A 24,969-nucleotide genomic window follows, 5' to 3' on the forward strand; every position below is an offset into this window, starting at 1 on the left:
ATGCATCCGAAGAAGTGAGGTTTTTACTCACGAAAGCTTATGCCCAAATAAATCTGTTAGTCTTTAAGGTGCCACCAGACTCCTTGTTGTTTTTGTAGATACAGACTAACACGGCTACCCCCTGATAATTGTCAGCTGACTTGATTATTTGTAATCAAGTTAAAACATACAGTTGTATACTGTAGACAAGCCCCAAAAGATTGTGAGAGTAAAGTTTATGGATAGCTTTAACTACGGCAGCCTTTCTGCTTGAGACTTTGTTCCCCTTTCAGGGAAACTTGCTATGTTGGACTACTGCTTTCTGGTTCCTGCTGTGCTTGTCTTAGTGGAGCCTCTAATGCATTTTCATGCAAGCTTTGCACGGTCTTGGGAGAGAGGAAAACCACGCAAAGAGCTTCTGCTTTCTTTCACATAGTTGCTGCGTGTGCTCTTGTGTGCTCAAAGTAGCATGTCCAAGAAGCGGTTGCCGAGAAGCTGATATCAAATGATTAAAAACTATTTTGGCCTGTTGGCCATTTTTGATTTGTGAACTATTGATTTCTCTTGAGAAAGATATCTACAGTATTGTATTAGGTAAAACTGAGAGCTAGGAGCAGCCTATTTATCTGTAACAAAATAGGCCAACAAACTTTATTGCAGGAGAAGCAGTTACTGATGGATCTAACTCCACAATTAATGCCTTTTTTTTTTTTTTTAAACACGGCCATAGGGTTTTGAAGCAGAGTGTACAAAAAGTATGAAAGGTGTGTAAGAAATGTTAGTGAAGAGAAGTATAGTACAGTGAACTTTTTCTTTCTGGCACTGGATATATATGTCATCATAACTTAGGTAAGTGAAGTACAAAAAAAACAGACAGAATTCAGAGGAATAGCACATTATTATCTTATTAGCTGGATATTTTAAATTCTTGTTGCAGTAAAGGTTGTTAGATTCATGCAGATAATCACTTTTAGATGACATGACTATTTTTATGAGAATATGGTATAATAGAAGGTAAAGAATGCATTTGTAAATTAGGGCTATAGCTACGTGAACAAATTACCTAGAGAGATGACAACACTTTGTGTGAGCAAATACTGTTTTTGTGAATAAAGAATGAATTTTTAGTGTGTTGACTGAAAAAAAAGTTATTCAAAGTTTTTAGTTTATAAATTGAAACTTCATGACCCAAACACAGAATAGATGATGGTTCAGCTGTTATAGCCTTTATCTTCCAGTCACAAATTTTGATTACTTTCAGTGATACAGAGAAAGTAGTGACTCTATGGACAAAGGAGGCTGAGAGGTCATAATGGAGCTCGTGTACAAATAAAGATGCATGTTTAAAATTTTATATAACCTACATAAAAATTACTTCATTATGCCAATTACTATACCATTCATTAGAATCAAAATAAAGTAAAATGTTATCAATAATATGGAAATCAGTTTTATTTAGGATTTATAAGTACAATTTGATAGGTTTCCAAGACCTCAGTCTCATGCCTGAACTGCCTCACCACTTCTCCTAGCTTTAGGGCAAAGTAAAAGTTGTGGCACATGAATGGAGGAAGTTCTGTTAGAATATTCAACAATATGGGTTGAGTTTAGAACAGTTCAGATGCCTTAAAAATAGCTTGTTTAAATATCAAGGGTTCAAAAATATTTGGTAATGTTTTGAATGTAGCACCTATCAAACTAATTGTTTCTTAGACATAAAGTTCAATTATTTTTCAAACTACACGAATTATGCCTTTATATAAATATATTCACGTGAGAAAATGACTGGTGATAAAATCGTCATTCTTCTCATATGCATGATGTATTTTCTCACCCTTTTATTTATTGTTGCACATAGACCTCATTTATGGGATTTTCTGTCATTCCTGAAAAAACTTGGTAATAAGAAAAATAAGTTTAGGAAAAGATACTATAGCAGAAGAATTGAGATTTTTTTTTTTTTACTCACATAGAAATGATTCCTCCTCCCCACAATCCCAAAGAATGCAATAGTTCTACAGTACATTATTCTTTCAAACCCTCCTCTAATGATAAATGAGTGCTGCCCTGGAGTAACATTTAAACAGTTACATATTTAGCCTTTTAAATTTAATCTGCATGTTCAGATACTGTTTGGAGAAAGCACCTTTATGTTACATATTTATTTAGTTGTTGCTAAAGTTGATTTGATACATAGCTCAAAAGTGTAATTTTTTACCTAATTTAAAAAATATATGTAAATAATATTATAAAAATGCTTACTTGTTACCCCCAGTCCTGCATTGTACAACATGCAGGCATTGTAGTTTGCCCATGTGGTGGAGTTCCATTCAGGTCCCTGGGTCTATGGGAACAGCAGTCTATTCATACATCGTGAATCGCAGGATTGGTGGGGACTAAATTTGTACTTTTATTAAACTCTGCATAGACTCGATCTATGTTGCTTATGATTTGAGGTACTCACACAGTATACGAAAAGGCTATCTGTCTTATTCTCATTTCTCCACATTGGGATTCAGACAGTATTTCTGTTAATCCATTCTTGCTGTTACAGCAATAGACTCAGCCCTACTGTCTGCTTCTTGCAATAATTTTTGCATTTACAAAATAGCTATATTTCTACATAAGATGTCAACATAATAATAGCCCAGCTTGTAGCAGCTGGTTGTGTAGATTCTGTTTCCAGAAAAAGCATCATCAAAGAATGACAATCCCTTCCTCTTGGCCTTCCTCCTTAATGATATATCCCCAAATATACTGGCCTGCTGCTGCAATATGTATTCTGTAATGGGTTTGGAAAAGGGTGTGGCACACCTGAATAAAAAACGATAAATTTGCTGTCCTTGCAAAATGCCTTTCCCAGGTCTCTTACACATCTAGTTGAATTACTCTTTGTAGTCAAGCAACAAAAGATCTAAGAGTAAAGTGAAAAAAGGAGTAAACCATAGGATTGAATAATAGCAGGAACCTCTAGAATAATTCACACTTATGAACCATAGTTCATGTGTAGTTTAAAAGGATACTGTCAACTTGAATTTTTTAACTGACTAATCTTAAAAATAAAAATCCAGTGAGGTTTTTCTGGTCCCCTGCCAAGGGGCTTTTCTTAGCAAGTGAGTGTTGCGGTCCCCAGAACAACATCACTAGATGTGTTCAGGCTCCCTCTGAAAATCTCCTTCACAGCTTGCACACTTCCACCTGCCTACTGATCTCTTCAGCAGCAGTGTTGTGGTGATACTCATCCCTTGGGCTTCCAGAAACATGTCTAGCCCCTTCCTGTTCTTTTCCCCCATTTTGCAATGCTTGGATCTGGGAAGGAATTAAGGGTGCTGCGGGTGCTCTCCAGCCCTTTTTGATTTCAGTCACTCCTTAGTTCCCATTCCTGAATGTAGTTCCTCTATCATGGTTATCACTTGTTTCCGTTGAACTAAGGTATAATTTTTCTTCCTTTTTCTTTTATTCTATCTAGTCCTCTGAAATCCAGATGAGAGAGAGAGAGAGGAGCTTTGTTACTTACTACCGTTAATGTGCAGTCCCAAACAGTGAGGCAAAAAAAAGCCAATTTAGTTTTGATCCAATCCCTCTCTCAACAGAGGGAGTTACTGTCGGCAAAGAAATGAGACTCAGCCACGTGGATTAGCCCTGCCTTTTCTTTAGAAGTAAAAATGTTTTACGTTTATTGTGTCTTCGGTCTGAGGATCTCAGAACACTGTACATACATTCATGAATTACCTTTCAACACATTTATGAGGTAGGGAAGTATCCCTATTTTACGAATAAGAAAACAAAGATAAAGTGCTCCTCAAAGTCACCCAGCAGCTGTCTGGCCTCACTGGAAGTAGAGTTCAGGTTTCCTGGTTCCCTGTCCTGCATTTTAGTTACAAGATCATAGTCTCTTTTAGACATTTCAAAAGAACAAGGATGGAATATGTGACAGGATGGTGCGTATGGTATTTTTTACTATTGGGTAGGACTAGTATTGAGAACACATTTCTTGACGATTATGGTGGCAGGGAAATGATTTTTGTTAGCTGTAAGCTTGCTCATGCAGTTTGATATCCTTTCAGTCTTGTCAGGGTAGTCTGAAAATTTCCAGTGTTTATAAGTTATTATTTCATAGTCCACATCCTTTCTTCCTACAGTTTTAAATAGTCTCTTGTAGCCTTTCAAGGCTGAATGAGAAGTGGAGGCATTGAAGTTGGCTCATCCAGTTTTCCTTCGGCCTGTGGCAACTAATGTTCTGTAACAGTCAGGCTTCTATATAGAATACCATTCTGGGAAATTCTGCTCCTTTCTGTCACCAGTACCTCACAGCTGCAGAATTTTTGTGTTCAGCTTAAAATAAAAAACATTCCATAATTCATGCTCATCTGTCATGAAGGTATTTCTCAGACCAAGCGCATGATTTCTATCCTTGGTACATTATTCCCTGCCAGCCCAGTGGGCACTAGAAAGCTTCTTTTCTGCCCGTTTTGCTTTCTCAGTTTTTGTTACACATTGACATTGTTCATTACTTTTTGCTCTTATCTTCTGTTCCTCACTTTGGTGCTGTTTCTCTCTTCCTCCTCAAATATTTTTCCCTTCTGTCCCTGTCTGTGTTCTTGAAGCTGGTCCTATTTTTGCTTCACAAAAGGGCAGGAATGAAAAGTGGCGTGGCCAGTTTGTTGCCCATGGATCATGCTTGTTGTCATAATCCTACTGATCATTGCCAGCCTGGAAAGCAGGAGAATGGGTATATCACAAAATGTAATAGAGCATAACTTGAGAATCTTGGTCTTCTGCATAGCATAGCAATCTTTTGCGACTGTGGTGGAAGATAAGCTACATGAAACTCATTACACAATATCAGACTTTTGGAGATTGTCAAAGAAGATTAATAAGGACCCTTGCCTGTCTGTGTCAGGAATTCCCAAATTGTGATATGTTTGCCACTGGTGGGATGTGAATTTACGTTGAATCCATTTACGTCACAACTTATTTTTTTTTTTAAGATGGTGGTCTATGAGCCAATAAAGTTTGGGAACTTGTGATCTGTGTAAAATAAGTGTTTTGGTCTCTACTTGGTACAAATTGGCACCCTTGCGATAATCTCAGCAGAGAAGCCATAAATTGAATGATTGTAGATTAAATGACCACCCCTTATGGACAGTTACTCTGAGGGATGAGAGAGATTGCTGGGGTTCATGCTGCTGTCCGTGCTCTAACTGTCTTGTTAACTTTCAGTTTCCAGGCTGCTCATTAACGTCTTTCAAAAACACTAAACATGTATCCAGGATATAAAAAATAATACTGTAAAGTTCGAGTTGTAATCTTTAACTCAGTATTTCTTCTGAATAATACCTTTTGGTTAAACATCTCTTGTTTACTTCAAACCTCTACACATGAAATAAAAAATGCTTTTATTCAAGGACTACCTTTGTGGAAAAAGCATGCTTGGGCTGTCTCCCACAGTCTTCATCTTTCTTTTCAGTTTGGGACATGATCATCCTCTGAAGGTTTCCTAAGTCCTGATCATTATTCACCCCTGCAGGTGAGACCAGGGCGAAGCACACACTTTAGATTCTCCTATTTCTTGTCTCCACATGTTTGTCTGTTACTGTTTTAACACTGTTTAGCTTTGAATTTAGTTGCAACGTGGCTGTTGTCAGCAGTATCTTGGGAGCCTGGGGCTAGTTAGTAAATAATTGTTGTAGAAATGTATTTTTTTCCCAACCATTGACACTGATAAAAAAAAATCTAAAATGTAAAAATCGAAACACTAACAGTTTGATTTGTGTAAATACATAACCAGATTAACTCATCTGCTTTATTTCATGTTATTAGTTACTACAGAGCCCTTGCAGCATCACTAGACCGTGACAGGCTCCTTGGGTTTTCTAAGAATTGACTTCCCACATCTCTTCAGCTCTGGTCTGACTGGGATGAAAGACTCTAGATGAGTAATGTGGTCATGGGGCTGTACTCAGAATTAGTTCACCAAAGCACAGTTCTACTTTCAAGATATTTGGAAGTCTCACGTGCCTGAATTATTGCTGTTAATAGTACTCTCTGAGTTCTGGTCAAGTGTCCGTAGTCTCTTGGTCTATCCAAAGCCGTGATCAAGTGTCTTGATGTTTTGGGTCTTTTGTCCTCGAGATGAAAACCTTGTCTTTGCTTCTGGGACCTTGAAGTGAAAAAATTCTCAGTTAAAGCAAGAGCTTATTGGGCCGACTTCAGGCCAGTCCAACAATGCGTTCTTATCCGTGAAGGGATAAAGGTTTGAAAGTTAAAAGGTTTGGGAATCTCTTATTGGCCCAAATACTTACATCAACTCAGGTTTGATTACTTGGTAGAGGGAAGGTCTACACTTAAAATGCTGCAGCAGCGCAACTGCAGTGCTTGGATGAAAATGCTGCTATGCCTATGGGAGAGCTCCCGTCGGTGCAGTTAATCCATCTTTGCGAGAGGCTGTATTTATGGTGATGGGAAAAGCCCTTCAGTCTACACTGGGGGGATTTTTCACCCCCCTGAGTGACGTAGTCATACCAAAGTAAGTTTGTAGTGTAGACTTGACCTCGGTCTCCTTTCTCTTGGCCCGCAGGGGCCAGAGGTTCCACAAAGTAGTCCTCTGTAGCAAGCCCTGTGGCTAATCTAGGAGTGATGTTGATTAGTCCAAAGGGGTTCTCTGTCACAAATGTCTTAACTTCTAACTGTTTATATATTGAAGAAAAGATAGAGGTGCATTAGTGAGTCTAATTTGGCCTGAAGTGGAAAGGATATGCAGAATTCAATGAAAAAGGAAGGTAATACCCGACGGTGGCTTTTAATATGGAGAGACTTGGAAATAATTTAGAAATTAGACTTTATTGGAGAGGATTGAGGTAGCTCTTGTTTGCTAATCCTTTGTCTGCTGTTTCACATGTTTTCATTACAAAGTATAACTAATGGGACTGGAAAAGATGTTATATGCCACTCTATCTTTTTTTCATAGTCTACTTAAGCTAATGTCTGGGACTTATAAATATTTTGTGGTTAAGTGCAGGATGAGGAAACCAAGCCTCTCAAAATGGGATACACATACTGTATAGTTCATAAAAAGTGTGACCAGCATGTGATTTTTCTTACATTTCTGAGTAACACTCAAAGCACTTTCTAGTAATTTATATAAAACAAATAGGAGCATAGGGGTGGTATCCACTTAACCAAAGATAAAAATGATCACCACCTGAGTGTACACGTCGTTAGGTGGATTTTCTTCTGTAAAGACATTTATTGTGGTTCCTGAGCTTTAATTTGCTTTGTTTTCAGAGATTTCATTGGGGTGTTGGCTGTGTAACTTCCGTTGATGGTAATAAATTGGAAAGCTAAATCCCCAGGCAAGTCTTGAAGATTTGGGGGACACCGACCACCTGTGGCATTCCAACCTCAGTATGAGTTAAATGATTTAAGGCCCTCTGAAATTAAACAAAATTCCTATATTGTGCTGATATCAGGTCTTCGTCACATCACTGTCCTGTAACTCAGTAACCATTGGTTTCATCTCTCTTACATTCAATCCCATCTTTTAAAATCATTGCAAATAAGGGCTGTTTAAGTTCTATACATAGGTATTAAGAGCCATTCATATCTTTTAATCTTTAAAAATAGATTACCGCCCAGAAATCCATTCTAAATCTAAATCAGAGCGTAGGTGTGTACAGTTCTAGTCTGAGGACCTGGGCATGGCTCCACTGTTTCCCCGCCGTTAACAATGTTTGTTTCTCCCGATGTGCAGTATTGTATTAACGTCTGTTTCATTGTGAAATTTGTCCTTTTATTTAAGTTCTTCCGCTCCAGCTGGAAGACCTTGGTATTTTTGTCTGCTAGGCTTGGTTTTAGTTAAGCAAGTTGGAAACTGCGCACCTCCTCTCCTTAGAGGTGTGATAGTCTCTGCACATGAAGTTACCTTAAGTACACTGACTGTCTTATAAATCAGAGATTCTACAGTGAAGGCATCAATTTTGCCGTTTCAGTATGTTGGCATTGTTTTTTCTCTCTACTTTTTAAATGAGTAGTGATGTGCTTTATTTTTTTACAACACTTTTAAAACTGTGTTTTACACTGGAAAATAGATGGAGGGATGATAAAAGATCATGGCCCAGGTATGTGCCTCTTGCCTCCAGACATAGAATGTGATTTGCTCTTGCCCTGATTAATGTAAAGACTTGGTCTCACAGGAAATTCTTTTAGTGCCTTTTCCTTTCCAGCCATGTATTTCTTAAGTTCTCCACTTTCAACTGTGCTTTGTCAATTCCTCTGTCTCTGATTGGGTGCTCAGTGCATAATGGAATATAATTGGAATGGAAAAACAAATTTCCTTATTGTGTAATGTGAAAACAATAGTGATGATATACAGGGAAAGAAGGAAAAGTTAAAACCAAAATGATGCTGTAAGTTACAATTGGACTGAATTTGGCACAAACCCTCTGGCTTCAATGGAGTTGGACCTAATTACACCAGAGCCGAATTTTGCCCATTGTGTACAATAGTAAGTTTTATTCTTCATGACTTCTTATTATGGGGTGAGGGAAACAGTATTCCTAGAGGCAGAAAACTAAATGGGAGGGGGGCGGGGGGGAAACAAGTGAATTGTTGCTAGACCAGATGTGAAGTCTAACTTTCATTTTGATGACTTTAGGCAAGAAAAATGGTTCTAAAAATCAAAACAAAAAATCCAAACTTCCGATAGAGGTCAGCACTTTAGATCTTCTTTATTAGAGGTGCCTTAAGTAATAGCCTCACCTTTTTGTCAGATCTAAAAACCATGAGTAGCACTGTAAGCAGTTCTTATTATGGAGTGATTACAGTCCCTTCATTGTAGTTAAATTTGTGGCTAGGTTTTTATTGATCTCTCACTTTCTCCAAGTACTCTCTTTGAAAATTTCATAGATTCATAGATTCTAGGACCAGAAGGGACCTCGAGAGATCCCCTGTCCTCATGGCAGGTCCAAGTACTATCTAGACCATCCCGGATAGATATTTATCTAACCTATTCTTAAATATCTCCAGAGATGGAGATTCCACAACCTCCCTAGGCAATTTATTCCAGTGTTTACCCACCCTGACAGTTAGGAACTTTTTCCTAATGTCCAACCTAAACCTCCCTTGCTGCAGTTTAAGCCCATTGCTTCTTGTTCTATCCTTGGGGGATAAGATGAACAAGTTTTCTCCCTCCTCCTTATGACACCCCATCCTTTTAGATACCTGAAAACTGTTAATTTGTGTCTGAGTAGAGAAATTTGATAGAAATCTTTTCAGATGAAATATACAAGGCATTAGAACTTGGAACTAACGGGTATCCATGTTTTGAAAATTCTAACTTCTTTAATTAAATATCTCCCAAAACAGCTTAGCCTAGAAACTTCATTTGTTGTATTCAATAATTATTTGTGAGATATAGTGCATAGATATAGTGTGAAAAGATTTTTATAGTTGGAATATGTCACTTATTTGCTAATGTTTGGGGGCTCTGTCAGAGTTTCTGAACCATTTGGAAACTCCTTCCTAGTTAACTTGCACACATTTATTGTGAATTGTGTTCTTTATTTTAATGACACCAGAAGGAACATTTTTCATTACCCTTGTAATATTACGGAGAGTCCTCTGTGTCTGTGCCTTATGAACTCTATAGGTAAATTAAGAACTAAGGACACTGTCATTTTTGAGGAACAAGGTTTCTGGATTTTGACAGACTAGTTGTTTTTAGGGCTTATTGAATTTTTTCCATTTTGTAGCTATTCTTTACCTGCACATTTTAATCAGTTACAAAGAAAGCATCCCCTTTTAAAATTCCTCCATACTTTTTAATTCTGGCTTTTTTAAAAGAAAAGCCTAATTTTGTCCTGTCTTTCTATCAAGGGAGAAAGTAGATGTAGCTATACAATGCATTAAATGAAATCTTCTATTAACTCGTAAAACAGAAAGATAATAGAAATAATGGACATTTGTGTCTCAATTTACTATATATAACACTTTGCACAAATAGTTACTATACTAGTACTATATTACCAGACTAAGATTTAAAAATTCGATTCCAGTCTTCCACAAAATAGCATTTGTACAACAAAAGCCGTAAGAGGTTTTCAGAATTCAGTTGTACAACTGATAATATAGGCTAGTAGCCTTAAGGGTAAGACTGTAAAGTGCAGCATGGAAGTTACATAGCTGCTTACACAAACAATTGGCAAAGAGTTACTGGATTTTTCAATTTGTACATTCATGCGTACACTCTATGAATGAAGGCAGGATGTACAAAATCTGTAATGAAAGTTTGTTGGCACCAGCAAAATATTATTCTGTTCTTGTCTTGTCATGATTATAGCCATCCCATTTCAAGGCTACCTTTTGTAATGTGTACCAGGCCATTTCTTGCTGGGTTTTCTGTGCTATATTTTGATGTATCATTTGAACTTTCGTCATAAAAAGTCAATACACAAAGTGCATATTAAATCCTTCTTCCGATATTGAACTATTCTAGTGAAGTGTGTGTAACCGAATTTCTAAATGACTTCAAGTAAGCCTTTTTGTCGGGCTGACTTGGTCATGACAACATGGTGTTTTGAGGAGTCTTGTAGCAAAGGAAGAATATACTGTACATTACCACACATGCCTTATGTCATTGACATGCATAAAAATAAATAAGGAGAGAACAAAATTACTTTACAAGATAATAGACATTAGGACATTCTGTTATACTTGTTTACTGTGAAGGTCACACCAGAGGATTCCAGATACAGTACACAGATGTCATTTCAGTTTTTGTTTCAGTGCTTTAAAAAATATCTTAGAGTAGATCTTTACAATATTAAAATTTCAGTAATTAACTCAGTTAGCTTCTTTTCAGATGGTGTGCTGAGTTTTATCTTAGAAAGATGAAACTGTATGTTCCCATTTTGTCCACTCACATTACCTTACTGTTAATCAGTGAATCAGCTTAAAAAAAAGTCTTAATGGAGTTAAGAGTGAAGAGAGCAGAAAAGGAAACTGAAAGAGGTCTGTAAAATTTGCCCTTTGTCAGTATAGATTTGTAATGCTTATTATACATTAGGACAGCATTGCTTCCAGTCTTTCTACACTTTTACAATAGGATCATACGTTGGATAGTGGTCTAGAACAACACAGTTGTCCATTGCCTCCTCCTGGGGTGTTTACCAAATCTTAGTACTTTTGGCTTCCAATAATAAGTATTGTAATCCCTACAACAGCCACATTAGCTACTTTAACTGTGCAGGTGCCTTTTCCAGCGAGTTCTGGAAAAGTCCGTAAGTCTGTGCTGTCAGAATTACATTCCTTTCCTGAGGTTTTGTCTTTAATCACGAAGAAATTAGCCATCTGCTGAGGCTGGGTTGCTCATAAGTTTTCCTTCCTCAGTCCACGCCTTGGATCTCTTTTAGAGAGTCGCTCCCACATCCCTTATTTCTGGGTGAGGCGACAAACCACGTGTCTAAATGAGACAGCAGAACCACTTAATATGATGTTGTTTTAGGTGACTATGGTCAGCCCTGTTACACATAATTATTGTTTAGTATCTGTCCGAGTTGGTGCATATCAGCTGCCATTTATCTTCCTTGTGTAGGATACACAGTGGCGAAGGAAGACTTTTACCACACATACTGAAAGGGAAGATGTGATTTCTCCCTCCCCCCCACCCGTCTCTTCTAAGAACCTTCCCTCTTATATTCTAGCCTGGATAATTCTGCCAGGAGTACCGCTTCTAATTCTCTTTGGAAGCAGGTCTGAAAAGTATAATGTTGGAATTGCAAATTGTAAAGAGCATGCTTTGTCTAAGATGGACAACATTTACTTACAGGGTTTTAGGAATGAAAAGGCCTTATGATCTACATGCTTAAGAAGTGTTTGGACTTTCTTAAACTTGCCCGTGTGGATTTTCTTCAGTTTAGAAAAGTGTCTTAGCAAAATAAATTCAATGAGATTTAATTGAGAGAAGCATAAATATATATGTATCTAATTAGTTTAACTTGCAACTTTCCTCGTGTATTTGCTGGTTGGCTATTACATCTAGGTTCCCATCCAAAAGTTACCTTTTATTTAAAAAACAAACCAACAAAACCCCTTGCTATTAACTTGATACAGTGATGTTCCTGTAAAATTCAGTTGTGATTGTTGTTTTTGAGGGACAGGGTTTTTTATAGCTCCTGGTGCACCCAGAATTTGTGTGTTGTTTTTTTTTTTTTCTTCTCATTTGAAAGTAACCATATTAATACTTGAAAGCTAGGATAGCTCTCACCTGATCAGATGAGCTAACAGCATATTTTTAAACTCTCTGAATTATTTCCTTTCACTGTTAAAGGTAGATGACCTACATATGAGGTATAGTCTTGACGACCTCTTATGGAATCAAAATGATTAAGAGTAGGAAGTGTGGAATTTAAAACTCTGACAGGGTGAATGGAGCATCTACAATCAGTTTATCCAAATAAGCACAAATGTAGCTTTCGTAATGTACCCCCTGGGGAGCATTTGGAAATGGGTTAAACTCCATTAATAGAAGAAGAAGATCCAGCATCTTCTGGGAAGCTAATCTATTTTTGTAGCATTATGCAACAAGCAGTGGAATGAAATTGCAGGTTCTACATAATGGTTTCCTTAGAATGTGCTCCATCTGTACTATAATATCATTTGAATTCACATACCTATGGGCATCTTAAACTACTTCAGTGGAGAGCATTAAAAAGAATAAATTGATGATGAAGAGTGGCATAGAACTCATCTAACAGTGTGTAAGGCTATGTGTAGGTTTTGCTGGACATCTATCTGGTGCAGATCTACTGCTGGTAGTAATTATGATGGTACCAACAGAGGCAAGATACTAGCACTTTTAGCACCGTATTACCTAATTTGTTTGGAGTAAGTCTAGAAAACATGGTGATATAAACATAAGTGATCACTTGTCCCTTGTCTAGACTAGCACTGTGTTGCTGTCACTGGTGGAAGGGCAGCAGTGGGAGACTTCCCACAAATCTACTGTAGACAAGACTTGAAAGGGCTGTTACAGCAGTTACTAATTATAGTGAAACTATTTCAGATAAAATGCAGTCAAATTATCTTTCCAAACATCTCACTTGGTGCTATAAACATTATATAAATTTGTCAATGACTGTGTAAGCAGCTCATGACTAATCTAGCTGCCATTCCATGAGGTGGAACAGCAATTTCTTCTCCTTAATGACTTTATATCTTCCCACAAGAGTTAGAGGGCATAAATCCACATCAGTCACTGAGAGCAGGGGAATGCCCTGCCCCCCCAAATTTTCTTCAGTTTTATTTATTGGGAACCTCCATCCTAGCATCAAACAAATGCTCTTCTTGCTCCTAAATCTGTTGTCATTGAACCTGGCTATGATACAGCTTTGAGCCAAAATTATTTTTATATGGTCACTTGTACCTCTTCTTGAGCTTCACATGCTTGAGGTGCATAACAGACTGTCCATTTTGGGGAGGAAATGGATGAGTGTAACAATTCACACTGCTGTGTTAATGGTACTGTACAAAACACAGGATATTTCTACATACATTTTTTAGCCCCATTGATTTCTGATATATATGCTGATGCTATTATGCAAAATTCTGACTTAAGGAGTGCATTCATGGCTCCCACTGAAGTCAGCGATAGCTGTTTGTGCACATTTGAAGTAACATTTGCATTTAATTCAGTTTCTGAAGTTGTTTACTGAAAATACGTATTGCTGATGAGCTAAAAATGTGCTATTTAAGAGTAGTAAAATATTAATAGAAGGTAACACCTGCTAAACTGTAATGTTGATTGCTTTAGCACTGTCAAATATGGTTCTCTTTGAAATAACTGACTCTTGCAGAGTAAAGGAAAACGTAAGGCAGTTGCTGCTGAACCCGGTCTGCCAGACAAACCATGCTCAGCACAACATCATTTGTTCTGTTGTCCGTGACAGTAATATTTCCCCATCAGCCAGACTTCGGAGTCTATGCTTAGTCGCACAGTGCAGTATCTGTAAGAAAACCAAATGAGAAGAAATGTAGGTTTTAAAGTAATTTCTCTTTGAGAGTGTAACTTAAACTCCGACTGCTTTCATTTCTAAATTTCTAAGGGCAGGTCTACACTAACCCCCCAGTTCGAACTAAGGTACGCAACTTCAGCTACGTAAATAACGTAGCTGAAGTTCGAAGTACCTTAGTTCGAACCTACCTCGGTCCAGACGCGGCAGGCAGGCTCCCTCATCGACTTCGCGGTACTCCTCTCGCCGAGCTGGAGTACCGCAGTCGACGGCGAGCACTTCCGGGTTCGATTTATCTCGTTCAGACAAGACGCAATAAGTCGAACCAAGAAGTTCGATTTGCTTGCCGCCAAACTACCGGGTAGTGTAGACCTACCCTAACATAGATTTCTGTTCCTATTAGTGGTAAGGTACTGATGCTTGTAGATAATGTAGTTAGTGAGCATTCTAAATCAGGAGGTGTTCTTAAAGAACCGTACAACTGGAAGTGTATTTTATAGAAAACACTTCATGCTTATCTCTTCTGGTTTTCCTTTTTTTTTTTGTAAAGTTAGAGGGAAGGTGAAGTAAGTGACATATTGGAATAAACCTGTTAGTGATTCTTGGTTACTAAAATTAGTTGTTGCTTGTCCTAAAGTGACTTCCTGCATAAATATCCCATCTATAAATATTCAACCAGTATTTAAATATGCTGGCTAGCTAAAGAGCAATGCATAAATTGGTCTACTGTATAAAAGGCAAATGCTTCAGCCCTGCTACTGACCACTTCATTGGTAAATAGTGTTTCCTTATGAAACTTAAATGTAAGCCACTTCTGTATAGAATTGGCATAGCTCCCTTCAAATGAAATCTTCAGTTCCAGTGACTTCCACAAACATTTCTACAAAATCAATTACTGAATAGATTTTCATGTGACTGGTGTAGCTAAACTAAATGCCTGTATGTACTACATATGTAGAAGGATATCCATGGAATAAACTCCCTTATTTTTGCAGCCATGTGATAAACTGTTGAACCTTGGAATAAACTGCATTTCGTTTGTACCATGAATCTTCTTGCCTGCGTTCTGTCCACTAATCTATTTCTGTTGGGATTGCTGCTACTATTCCAAATGTCTGAGCTTTCAAACAGCCATTTTTTGTGATCAGTAATTAATACAGCCACCCAACCACTAAATAATAAAACCTGTCCTGTCCTTGACAGTGGGCTATCTTTTGTGTATTTCAGATTGTGTTGGTAGAGCAAACAGCCACTAGACTTGGACCTTTCCCTGACCCAGCCAAGTTACCCATTCAGACAGCTGTGTACTGCGGTCCGCCTGCTTCTTCTTTTCTATTGTGGTGGCCTTCGGCTCCTATGGAGCACATTGGTTATAGAGTGTGCCCTAACTGTGGGTGTGCCTGATTTCCTTTGGCAGGACAATCACGGTGCTTTCTCTCCCCATAGGTGATAGCATGGAGCAAGTTCCAACTCCTGTTTTACACACTCCTCTCCCAATCCAGGCAGCAGTCTCTTCCCACAGGCCTGAATTATTGACTGCATTGTTTCCTGTTTCGCCTTGTATATGAGGGAAATAGATAACTTACTCTCAGTTTAAAGAGAGAGGGGGAAAAAAATGTTTGTATTCAGTAATCTTTCTGTTCTTCCTATGACTTGCTCTCAATCTACTCTTGCGGATGTTATTTCCCTGATGAACTATTTAAGATATCTTGGAAAGACCCTTTTATAGGCATTGAGAATAGGAGATAGGAAACAACAGCAAACCTAATGTGACTACCAAGGATCAGAAAAGCTTCTAGAAGGTGACTAGCCTAAAACAAAAACCAGGACCCAAACACAGCTTGTTGCTTTTATTTTTTTCATCCTCACACTTTGTCTCCCTTCCATAATTTAAAGAATGAAACTAACTGTTTTTGTTTCGTTACTTCTAGGTCATTTACTGTTCATTTGGGGGAACATCCAAAGGGCTACATTTCAATAACCTGATTGTGGGATTAGTCCTACTTACAAGAGGCAGAGATGAAGAGAAAGCAAAATGTGAGTAACAAGGCGCATAGAATATAACATATGTAGAACATGCTTTTATAAAGCAGAGATTAAGTTGAGGTTTTTACATATAAAAATCAAGATCTACATAGTAACTCAGAGCACAAGTTAATCAAGACTGAGAATTTTTTTTAACTATACAGATCTCAATATACATTCAGGATTTTTATGTTTACAGCACTTAACAAAAGAGAAATGATCTGACATTACATAGTGAACACCCACGTGTGTCTGGATCTTGTTGAAAGGCTGTTGAGGATATTCTGTAAGGAAGAGTGAGAAAGAGTTAAGGTCTCAGTTCTTTCTGAAAAATTTTCATTAATCTAAAACATCTGCATAATAAGTTTTGTTAATTTGTCTTCCTCTTAATTTGATTCTACAGTATTTGGTTTTCCTTTGGCTAGCAGGTAATCGTATACACGAAGGAAATATTTGTTAACCCCTTATTGAGCAATATCAGAGCTTGGTGGAATGAGCCTAATGACTCTTGTGCTTTGATTACCTTACAGTTATTGGCACTCTGAGGCAGGTTTAAACGGAATTTTTGAAAGCTTAACTGCAAAATTAGCACAACTTTTGTATTCCATTTATTTTAATCTCTCTTCTTACCTAGACATTTTCAGTCTCTTTTCCAATGAATCTGGGAGTTATGTTGTCCGTGAAGAGATGGAGCGGATGCTTCATATTGTTGATGGAAAAATCCCAGATTCGCTCAAGAGATGTTTCTCTGAGGTATGTCATGCAATTTTTAATGCATTGAATTTACTGCTTTATTGGACAGTTTATTTTCTTTGCAATATACATGCATGTATGTACATTTTTCAAAAATAACTGTTTAAATACAGTATGTATTCTAAGCTTTAAAAGTTGTAAATCCACATATGCAACTGCCATTGATAGGAACAGACAGGTGTATAAGGAGCAGACAGGGACTGTGCAATGCCCCTGATCATCCAGCACTTACACACATGTTTAACTTTATATGTGTGTTTGCAAGATTTGTGGTTTTACTTGTGGTTAAAACCATGCTGTCAACTATAGTTTAAACAAGGATTTTAACAGGGGTTTCCTTGTCCAGTATGTACAGGGATTATTTTCTTTCTGAGGACAATGGTATAATCTTACTCACAAAAAAATTGAGGGAATTTCTACTTAGAAGTGGTTTTTTTCTGTTTAAAAATGGTGGTTTTAGCGTGGTTTCAGATAGTCTCCGAGAAGGAAATAGGGTACTAAGAACAACCATGTTGGTTAATTGGAGAATTCAAGACTTTAGTATAAAGATTTGTCTGTTGCATCACTGACTCAGAAAGTGGTCCAGTTAGCACACTCATTGCCCTAAATAGAGTGATCGCATCTGAAAAGAATGCAAGGTATTGATCTTCATCTGGTGGCTGACCACTGGACTATTATGGGAAAAATAAGATTTTTATTTAAAATAATAGTGGAGTATATCATCACTAACATTTGGTTTTAGAGCAAAATTGGGTTTGCATCAAAAGAAAATTAAATTCCCAGCATTATTATACGATATCCTATTGAATTACTGGATTAGGTAACATCTCTCCAGTTTTTTCAAGAGGTGATGTGAAGTCATTAAAAAAAAAAAAGTTGTTTGAGTTTGTTTGGCTTATATGCAAGAGAAATTTCTAGTATTTGTAGATTTATACATGAAGGTGGAAATAAACAGCAGGTAATTCTGATGTAGGTTACTAACTGTATTACCTTATAAATCTCATATGTTTTACATTTAGATTACATATATTAACACTGAACTCACTGATATAGCCATTTAAAATTTGTAAAAGTTTTTTTTAATGTAGTACACTAAAATGTGTTGCCTTTTACACTCCAGTTTGATACAAACATATAACCCTTATGTTCAAGAATACAGCAAATTAAACTTCTTTTCATTAAAATCAGTGGGAGAAAGTCAAGCAACACATTTTCTTTCATATGTAGGAATTAAGTTTTAATGTGTTTTGCCTTTTGTTTCTGATACAGTGTAAATCAAAACAGTTAATTCTGTTTGAAAGTTGATGGAAAGCTCTCTACTTTTCAAAGCACCACCGTCCATTAAAAGGTGCTTTTCCAAAAGCAAATTGATTTCAGTTGTCTTTGCAAAGCTTCCTAAGTCCCATTGCTAGGCCTGCCTTCTTCCTTTACAAACCTTTCTATGCTAGCTGCAGAAATGAGCAAACAATTGAAAAAGCAACCTTGAAAAAATAAAAATTTAAAATTTAGTCAGATTTTTTTCCCAAACACGTTTTTGATTTTTTAATTCAAGAAATGGCATAGACAGTACAGCAGAAGATGTTTAGCTGACAAGTCATCCAGCAATCACCACAGCAGTTGTTATATTATAAAAATCCTTTCTTCCTTTTTTTTAAACAGTTCAACAGTGCACTTTTGATTAGATTTCTGTTTTTCTTACCACACCCCTTTACTGAAAGTAGTACTGTGCTCTTATAGTACTTTTCATCCTTATAATTCTTAGGAAGTCAGTTCAGGGTTAGGGTTAGAACTAGGAGTTGCCTAGGCTCTAAGATATGGGCTTATGGGTCAGACCTCTGCCTATTTCCCACTCCCTTACCCTGTTTCAGCTGATCCTGTTTTTTACAGAAGCTGTGGATTACTCTGATTATATTCCACCCATGTCTTGTGGCGATTCATGCTCCCTTAAGAATCTTTTAAGCATTTCTCCTATTGGTCAAAAGGTGCCCTGTTGAGTGCCTGGATTTTGCCCTCATCTCAAGAAGCTGAGATCCATCCATGCAGAGCTCCTGTTGGCTTTGTGAGGTAGAGAGTAGAGATCGTTTGCCAGGTAGAGCATGTGAAAAATAGGTTAAACTTTCCCACAGAGAGAAGATGGGAGTATCTGAACTTTAGCCCTAATGAGGGAGATTGAGCATTTGACAACAAAAAAGAAATTCTGTGAAATTATGCTGTTAGAAAGGTCAGTACAAATATATCTAAGCACTATTAATTCAAAACCCGGCCAGAAAAAACTACTGACCAAAGATGCAATGCTGAGTCCTCAGAGTTTAGGTCCAGCAAAGAATTCTGTAACTCCGTCTACATAGTGAGATAGTTTGCTGATGAAGAATCCGGAGATAGAATCCTTTTTATTTTTCCAAAACTGCTTGGAGGGGAAATGCACTCTTCTCTTTGACTGGCTGATATGACATATACCTAGACAGATGAAAATCCTGCTTTCTTAGTACACCTCTACCCCAATATAATGCGACCCGATATAACATGAATTCGGATATAACACGGTAAAGCAGTGCTCCGGGGAGCGGCAGGGCTGCGCACTCCGGCGGATCAAAGCAAATTTGATATAATGCGGTTTCACCTATAACGTGGTAAGATTTTTTGGCTCCCGAGGACAGCGTTATATCAGGGTAGAGGTGTATTTGCTTCTCCTTCACTGCTTGAAAAAGTCATTCCTGCCCTCTATATCCAGACAAGGAAATGAAGTACCTACTGAGTCACACAAGGTCTTTTGCTTGCTGGTGGGAGCCCTGTGCACTCTTAACAAATATCAGGCAAGTCTTACATTTGTGGCGTAGAAACTTTATAGAGCATAACATCTGGATTCTAACAGAAAGCCAGTGTCTTACTAGATCAAGATTAAGTTGCAATAACCTCTTTCCTTAAACATTCCTTAAAATAGGGAACCGGGAATTATCACTGTGGTCATTCCCAGTTCAGCCACTGACTTCTTGCATGACCTTAGTTAGACAAGTCCTTTAACCTTTCTATACCTCTTTTTACCCAACATTAAAATGGGTACAACATATATCCACCATTCAAGTGGTTTGAAAGGCTTAATCTTTGCAAAGCAAACTGAGATTCTCACAAAATGGGCATTTGTAGAGCAAAATATTAATCTATATTTCTCTGTCTGGTAACCTTCGTCATCAGTTTTTTGATTTAGTTGCATTGCTGTCATGTGTTCAGAATCAGAAGACTTCAGACTAGTGAAGCTTAGTCAACTTTTCACATTTCACTGAAAACCGATTTGTATTTTATCCAATGAGAGAAGACTGTCTTACGGCTGTCTGACTTTATTAAAGAGAATGCTTTTGGAGTCCTGGAAGGAAACTGTAGTTGTGGACTGAGTGTCCCTCAGCTGATCTGGCAGTGATATTATGTTTACTTTATATTTAATTCATAAGTTCTTCATTCTTGGCAGAAGCCACACATATGTACACTGCAAAGACCAATCTGGTATTCACTACTTATAAATTGTCCATCTATATCGTATGATAAAGTATATGCTAAAATTAATTTAATAGTGTCCAGAATACTTTATGAAAATATTTCAGAAGGAGAAGAATCTATCTGACTTGATACAGCTTTCCAGTCTTACAAAAATGACTTATATTGATCTTCTTTTGGAATAGAAAAAGTACGTCATAACCTTCTCAACTGAATTTACTGGTCTGTTAATCAGACTAGGTCAGTTTAGTACCATACTTTGGATAGTAAGAAAGTTTTATGTTTCTGCTGTGGATCTTCCTTCCCATTGTAAGGCAAATGGATTTACTCTTTTGAGGATAAAAAATGAGGAGTCCTTGTGGCACCTGAGAGACTAATAAATTTATTTGGGCATAAACTTTTGTGGGCTAGAACCCACTTCATCAGATGTATGAAGTAAAAAATACAGGAGCAAGTATCAATACATGAAAGGATGGGGGTTTCTTTACCAAGTGTTAGGTCAGTCTAAAGAGAGAAATCAATTAACAGCAGGATACCAAGGGAGGAAAAATAACTTCTGAAGTAGTAAGAGAGAGGCCAATTACAGACAGTTGACAAGAAGGTGTGAGTAACTGTAGGGAGAAATTAGTATTGGGGAAATTAAGTTTAGGTTTTGTAATGACCCAACCACTCCCAGTCTTTATTCAGGCCTAATCTGATGGTATCTAGTTTGCAAATTAATTCCAGTTCTGCAGCTTCACGTTGGAGTCTGTTTTTGAGGTTTTTTGACTGACCTAACACTTGGTAAAGCACCAAGGAGAGACCATCTTCATTTCTTCTGTGGGAAAGAGTTATATAACGAAAGTTAATCTTATCTCTTTTCCTAATGCTGTTATGAAAGCTAGTAGAGTTTTCCTGTATTAAGTGTTATCAAATCGTTCTATTGATATTACAGAAAAACTGACAGTCTTTGATTCGAGCCAAGTCATATTCATGTATTTTATTCTAAATACACACTTGAGCAGACCATAATGTTTTGTTTTCTGCAAAGTTATGCTATATAACCAGCTAGTATGTTCACTTTCCAAAGAGTATTGTGTTTGCATCTTAAACTGTGCTTTGTGTAATACGGATTTGCAGTGTGTGTCTGGTGGGAGTGGGGATGGGAAGAAGACTGGGAAAAATCTGCCCTTTTTTACAAACAGGCATGATGTTTTATAGCTCCATTAAAAATTCAGGAAAAAACCTTACTACTATTTAAATAACTTTTGAAGAAAACATTGTATTAGCAGACTATCCATAAAGCTACATGTTTAACTATGATGTTCATACAAGTTGGCAGGTGAAGATCAGACTTTTAGGAGTAAATTTTCAGCATAATGCCCAAGGATTTAATGACAAACCCATTTAAAATAAGCTGCATGGAGAAATCATCCATTGTGCTAAATCTATGTTCTCTGTTGTGACTGCCTTTCCTAGCAGAGATGAGAAAAAACTGATCACCCGATGCCCAGAAGTGAAAGACTAATTTGTCCCTCTCGATGCCAATCAGTGAATTCTGTAGTTTGAATGTAATAAAACCTCTTGAAAAGCAAAGGACCTGTTATGCTAAAGATAGTTGTAGAGAGTTTCATAGACTAACTACTGCACATGATTGATCATAGATTGAAAAACATTGAAATGAGAGCTCAGAAAGGATGTATAGTTTCAGATGTACAAAATAGTATTTAAAAATGTCAATTCTACCAAAATTTTACTATTTGGATTTACAAACTTTTCTCCACTTATTCTGTTGTTTGAGAGGGGAAAATATAAAATAGAATTCTACTGACATCACTAAGATTGCACAGGGTGTAACTCTTACACAACTTGGTCCTTCATCTAGTGAGGTGTGTTAAAAACTAACTTAATATCTCTCAAGTCAACATATTTAATTCTAGAATATAGTCTTGTTTCATTTCCACTTCATTCTGTTTCAATATGTGCATTTTTTCTAGGCACAGTTGGGAATTACACATAAAGGAAAAATTGAGGTAGCCAGACTCTGTTTTACTAGTCTCCTAGAATATAGCTGAGGGAAATCTACATAATGCATGTGAAATATTTTCTTATTACCTCTGAACTACAGAAAGGATACAGGAAAACTTGACTTTTTTTGCACAGTTCTGTGTTGAAACAATAGTACAGTGTGTAGCAATTTCAAATAGCATTTGTTTTAAAAACATGCAGGTATTCTTAAAGGGATCTTTCACTTTTCTAAAATTTCTTTTCACTTCCTTTGTCACGTCAGTTCAATTTGTTTATGACACAGCAAGCGTGTCTACATGGGGACACCCAGGAAAATTAATTCAAATTAACTAAAGGTGTGAATTTGAAGTGGATTAATTAAACTGCATTAAACCCCACGCTGAACATCCATATTTAGCATTAAGTGGCCTTAATTGGTTTTAGCTTAATTGACTTTGTACTGCATGTGTAATACAGGAGGGGTGTAGAAAAGGATCCCAAAAATGATTTGATGGCTCGAGAAAATGTATTACACTGAAAGACACAAAGAACTCTATCTGATTAATTCATCAGAAAAGATTGAGAAGTGTCTTGATTACATTGTATTACCTTTATGGGGAGAAAATACCAGGTACTAAAGGACTCTGTAGTCTATCAGAAAAAGATATAACAAGAACCAGTGGCTGGAATTTTAAACCTGAGAAACGTAGATCAGAAATTAGGCATAAATTTTTAACAATGAGGGTGATTAACCATTGGGACAAACTATCAAAGGAAGTGGTGGATTCGCTGTCTCTTGATGTCTTCAGATCAAAACTGGATGCCTTTCTGGAAGATATGCTTCAGTTAAACACACGTTATTGGGTATAACTGAAATTTAATGTCCTGTGATGTGCAGGAGGTTGGAATAGAAGATGTATTTGTCCTTTAAACGCCAAGTCTAAAAAATCCTAAAACTCACCTGGTAACTTTGTCTTTCTTGGCAGATACTTTTGCCAGTGCTGTAAATATATATAAAAATAAAGTATACACCCATGAAGGGCCTGGATTGACAGATGAGATTTTGGTGGTAGATACCCTGAGTATATGAGTGGCAGTCTGTAATGAACAGATGTGCTTTAAGCAGTAGCATGTTTAGAATTTATATGCTGCAAAGCTAACTAAGAGTCATAACAGACACAAAAACTTACCTGCTTAAAAACATTATCGATAGCGTGCAGCCCACAGAAACTGTTTACAGCTAAATCTCCTTTCTCACTATTTCTTGTAATAAACTATTTTTAGTAATGAACTAGTTTAAAATAATTTACTTTATCATAATAGCAGAGAAACCATTTAGGTATTTTTTAGTCTTTAATATTTTTTAGCCTTTCAGATAAGGAACCCAAGACCTGGCCTGCTTGTGGTCATTAAGGATTCTAAGGAACTCTTGCAAATTAAGGGTGTCAACCTAGGGGTCCTAACCAGATTCCAGCTTGGATAGTGACATTCTGTCTACCTCAGTCTTCCTTGCAGTTTCAATGACAGTATTTTTCTTCATTTTGTGCCCTAAACTATTTGTAGTGTTGATACTTTATATTACCCAGCTGCTGTGTTTCACTCTAACGTGGTTGCACTTCAGTGAAGGATGAAATCTTCATTGGGTGTGACTTGTATATTGATTTATACATATATTGCAAAATATTTTGGAATCAATGGGGTCAATAGGTGTTGCATAAATCTAATGTGCTGGTTATAGTGACACCCATAAACTTAAATAGTCCTATTAGTATTTGTCAGTTTTCTACTAATAAAGGGCTTCAGACACTTTCACTGCATGGATGTAACAGGACATATTTTGTGCTCTATAGAATCGATTATCTGGGGTGCTTAGGGTTTTATCAGCTACCATAAAAATACATTAAAGTTGATTTTAAAAAAATCAACCTTGTGAGCGGTAGGAAAGTACTATCCTTATTACACTGAGAGAAATGCGTTTAAGTGACTTTACCAAGGCCGCACTGAGTCAGTAGCAGAGCTGGAATGGAACCCAGGGCTCTTACTTCTCAGTCTAGTGGTAGATTTCAGGGCAATGTGGAAGAATTGACATGGTCCCATGGACATTGTTTCAGCACTTGTTTTAGCATTCATTCATACAGCTTGATATTTCATGTTTACTATTGTTCCAGGAGAAGAGGAGAGTGACTTACTCAGTTTTCCTTCCTTTTATTGTAGGGTGAAAAGGTAAACTATGAAAAGTTTAAGAATTGGTTATTGCAGAACAAAGATGCTTTCACATTCTCTCGTTGGCTGCTATCTGGAGGAGTGTATGTTACACTCACTGATGATAGTGACACCCCTACCTTCTATCAAACTCTGGCCGGAGTCACACACTGTAAGTAATTGGCATTTTTTGCTGTGTAAATGGGTATCTTATAGATCTGGCTTTGCTAACCTGAGTTCATAAAACTTAACTTTTGCCTCTTTTTGTGGTCATTCAACAAATCGCTACTGCGCCGTTAAGTTAAGCTACATACAGTTCCACTGTTGAGGAATGTTATTTGTTGCCCACGCTAAAAAAAAATACATTGTTTTTTTTAGGGGAAACAGTACTGAGGTCACAAGACTTGTTTTAATGGATGTCAACTAAGTAGGTTTTTTTAAATGTTGTAATGTGCCAAATGGAAAATATATTTTCCATGTATCTTCCTTTTTCTAATGAACTTAAACAAAGTCTTATTAATTTGAT

The 24,969-nt window shown here is 37.1% G+C and overlaps 1 protein-coding gene across 4 annotated transcripts in view; it reads left to right on the forward strand.

Moving 5' to 3' along the window:
- USP32 (ubiquitin specific peptidase 32) overlaps window positions 1–24,969 on the forward strand; it is a 147,528-nt gene that overhangs the window by 41,418 nt on the left and 81,141 nt on the right. For all 4 annotated transcript variants that reach the window (XM_054008217.1, XM_054008219.1, XM_054008220.1 and 1 more), the window contains exons 3-5: window positions 15,920–16,025; window positions 16,648–16,766; window positions 24,456–24,615. In XM_054008217.1, coding sequence (XP_053864192.1) covers window positions 15,920–16,025; window positions 16,648–16,766; window positions 24,456–24,615 — 385 coding nt within the window. The remainder of the gene's footprint in view (window positions 1–15,919; window positions 16,026–16,647; window positions 16,767–24,455; window positions 24,616–24,969) is intronic.

Source organism: Malaclemys terrapin, chromosome 18, assembly GCF_027887155.1.
Source record: "Malaclemys terrapin pileata isolate rMalTer1 chromosome 18, rMalTer1.hap1, whole genome shotgun sequence".
Classification (NCBI taxonomy): Eukaryota; Metazoa; Chordata; order Testudines; family Emydidae; genus Malaclemys; species Malaclemys terrapin.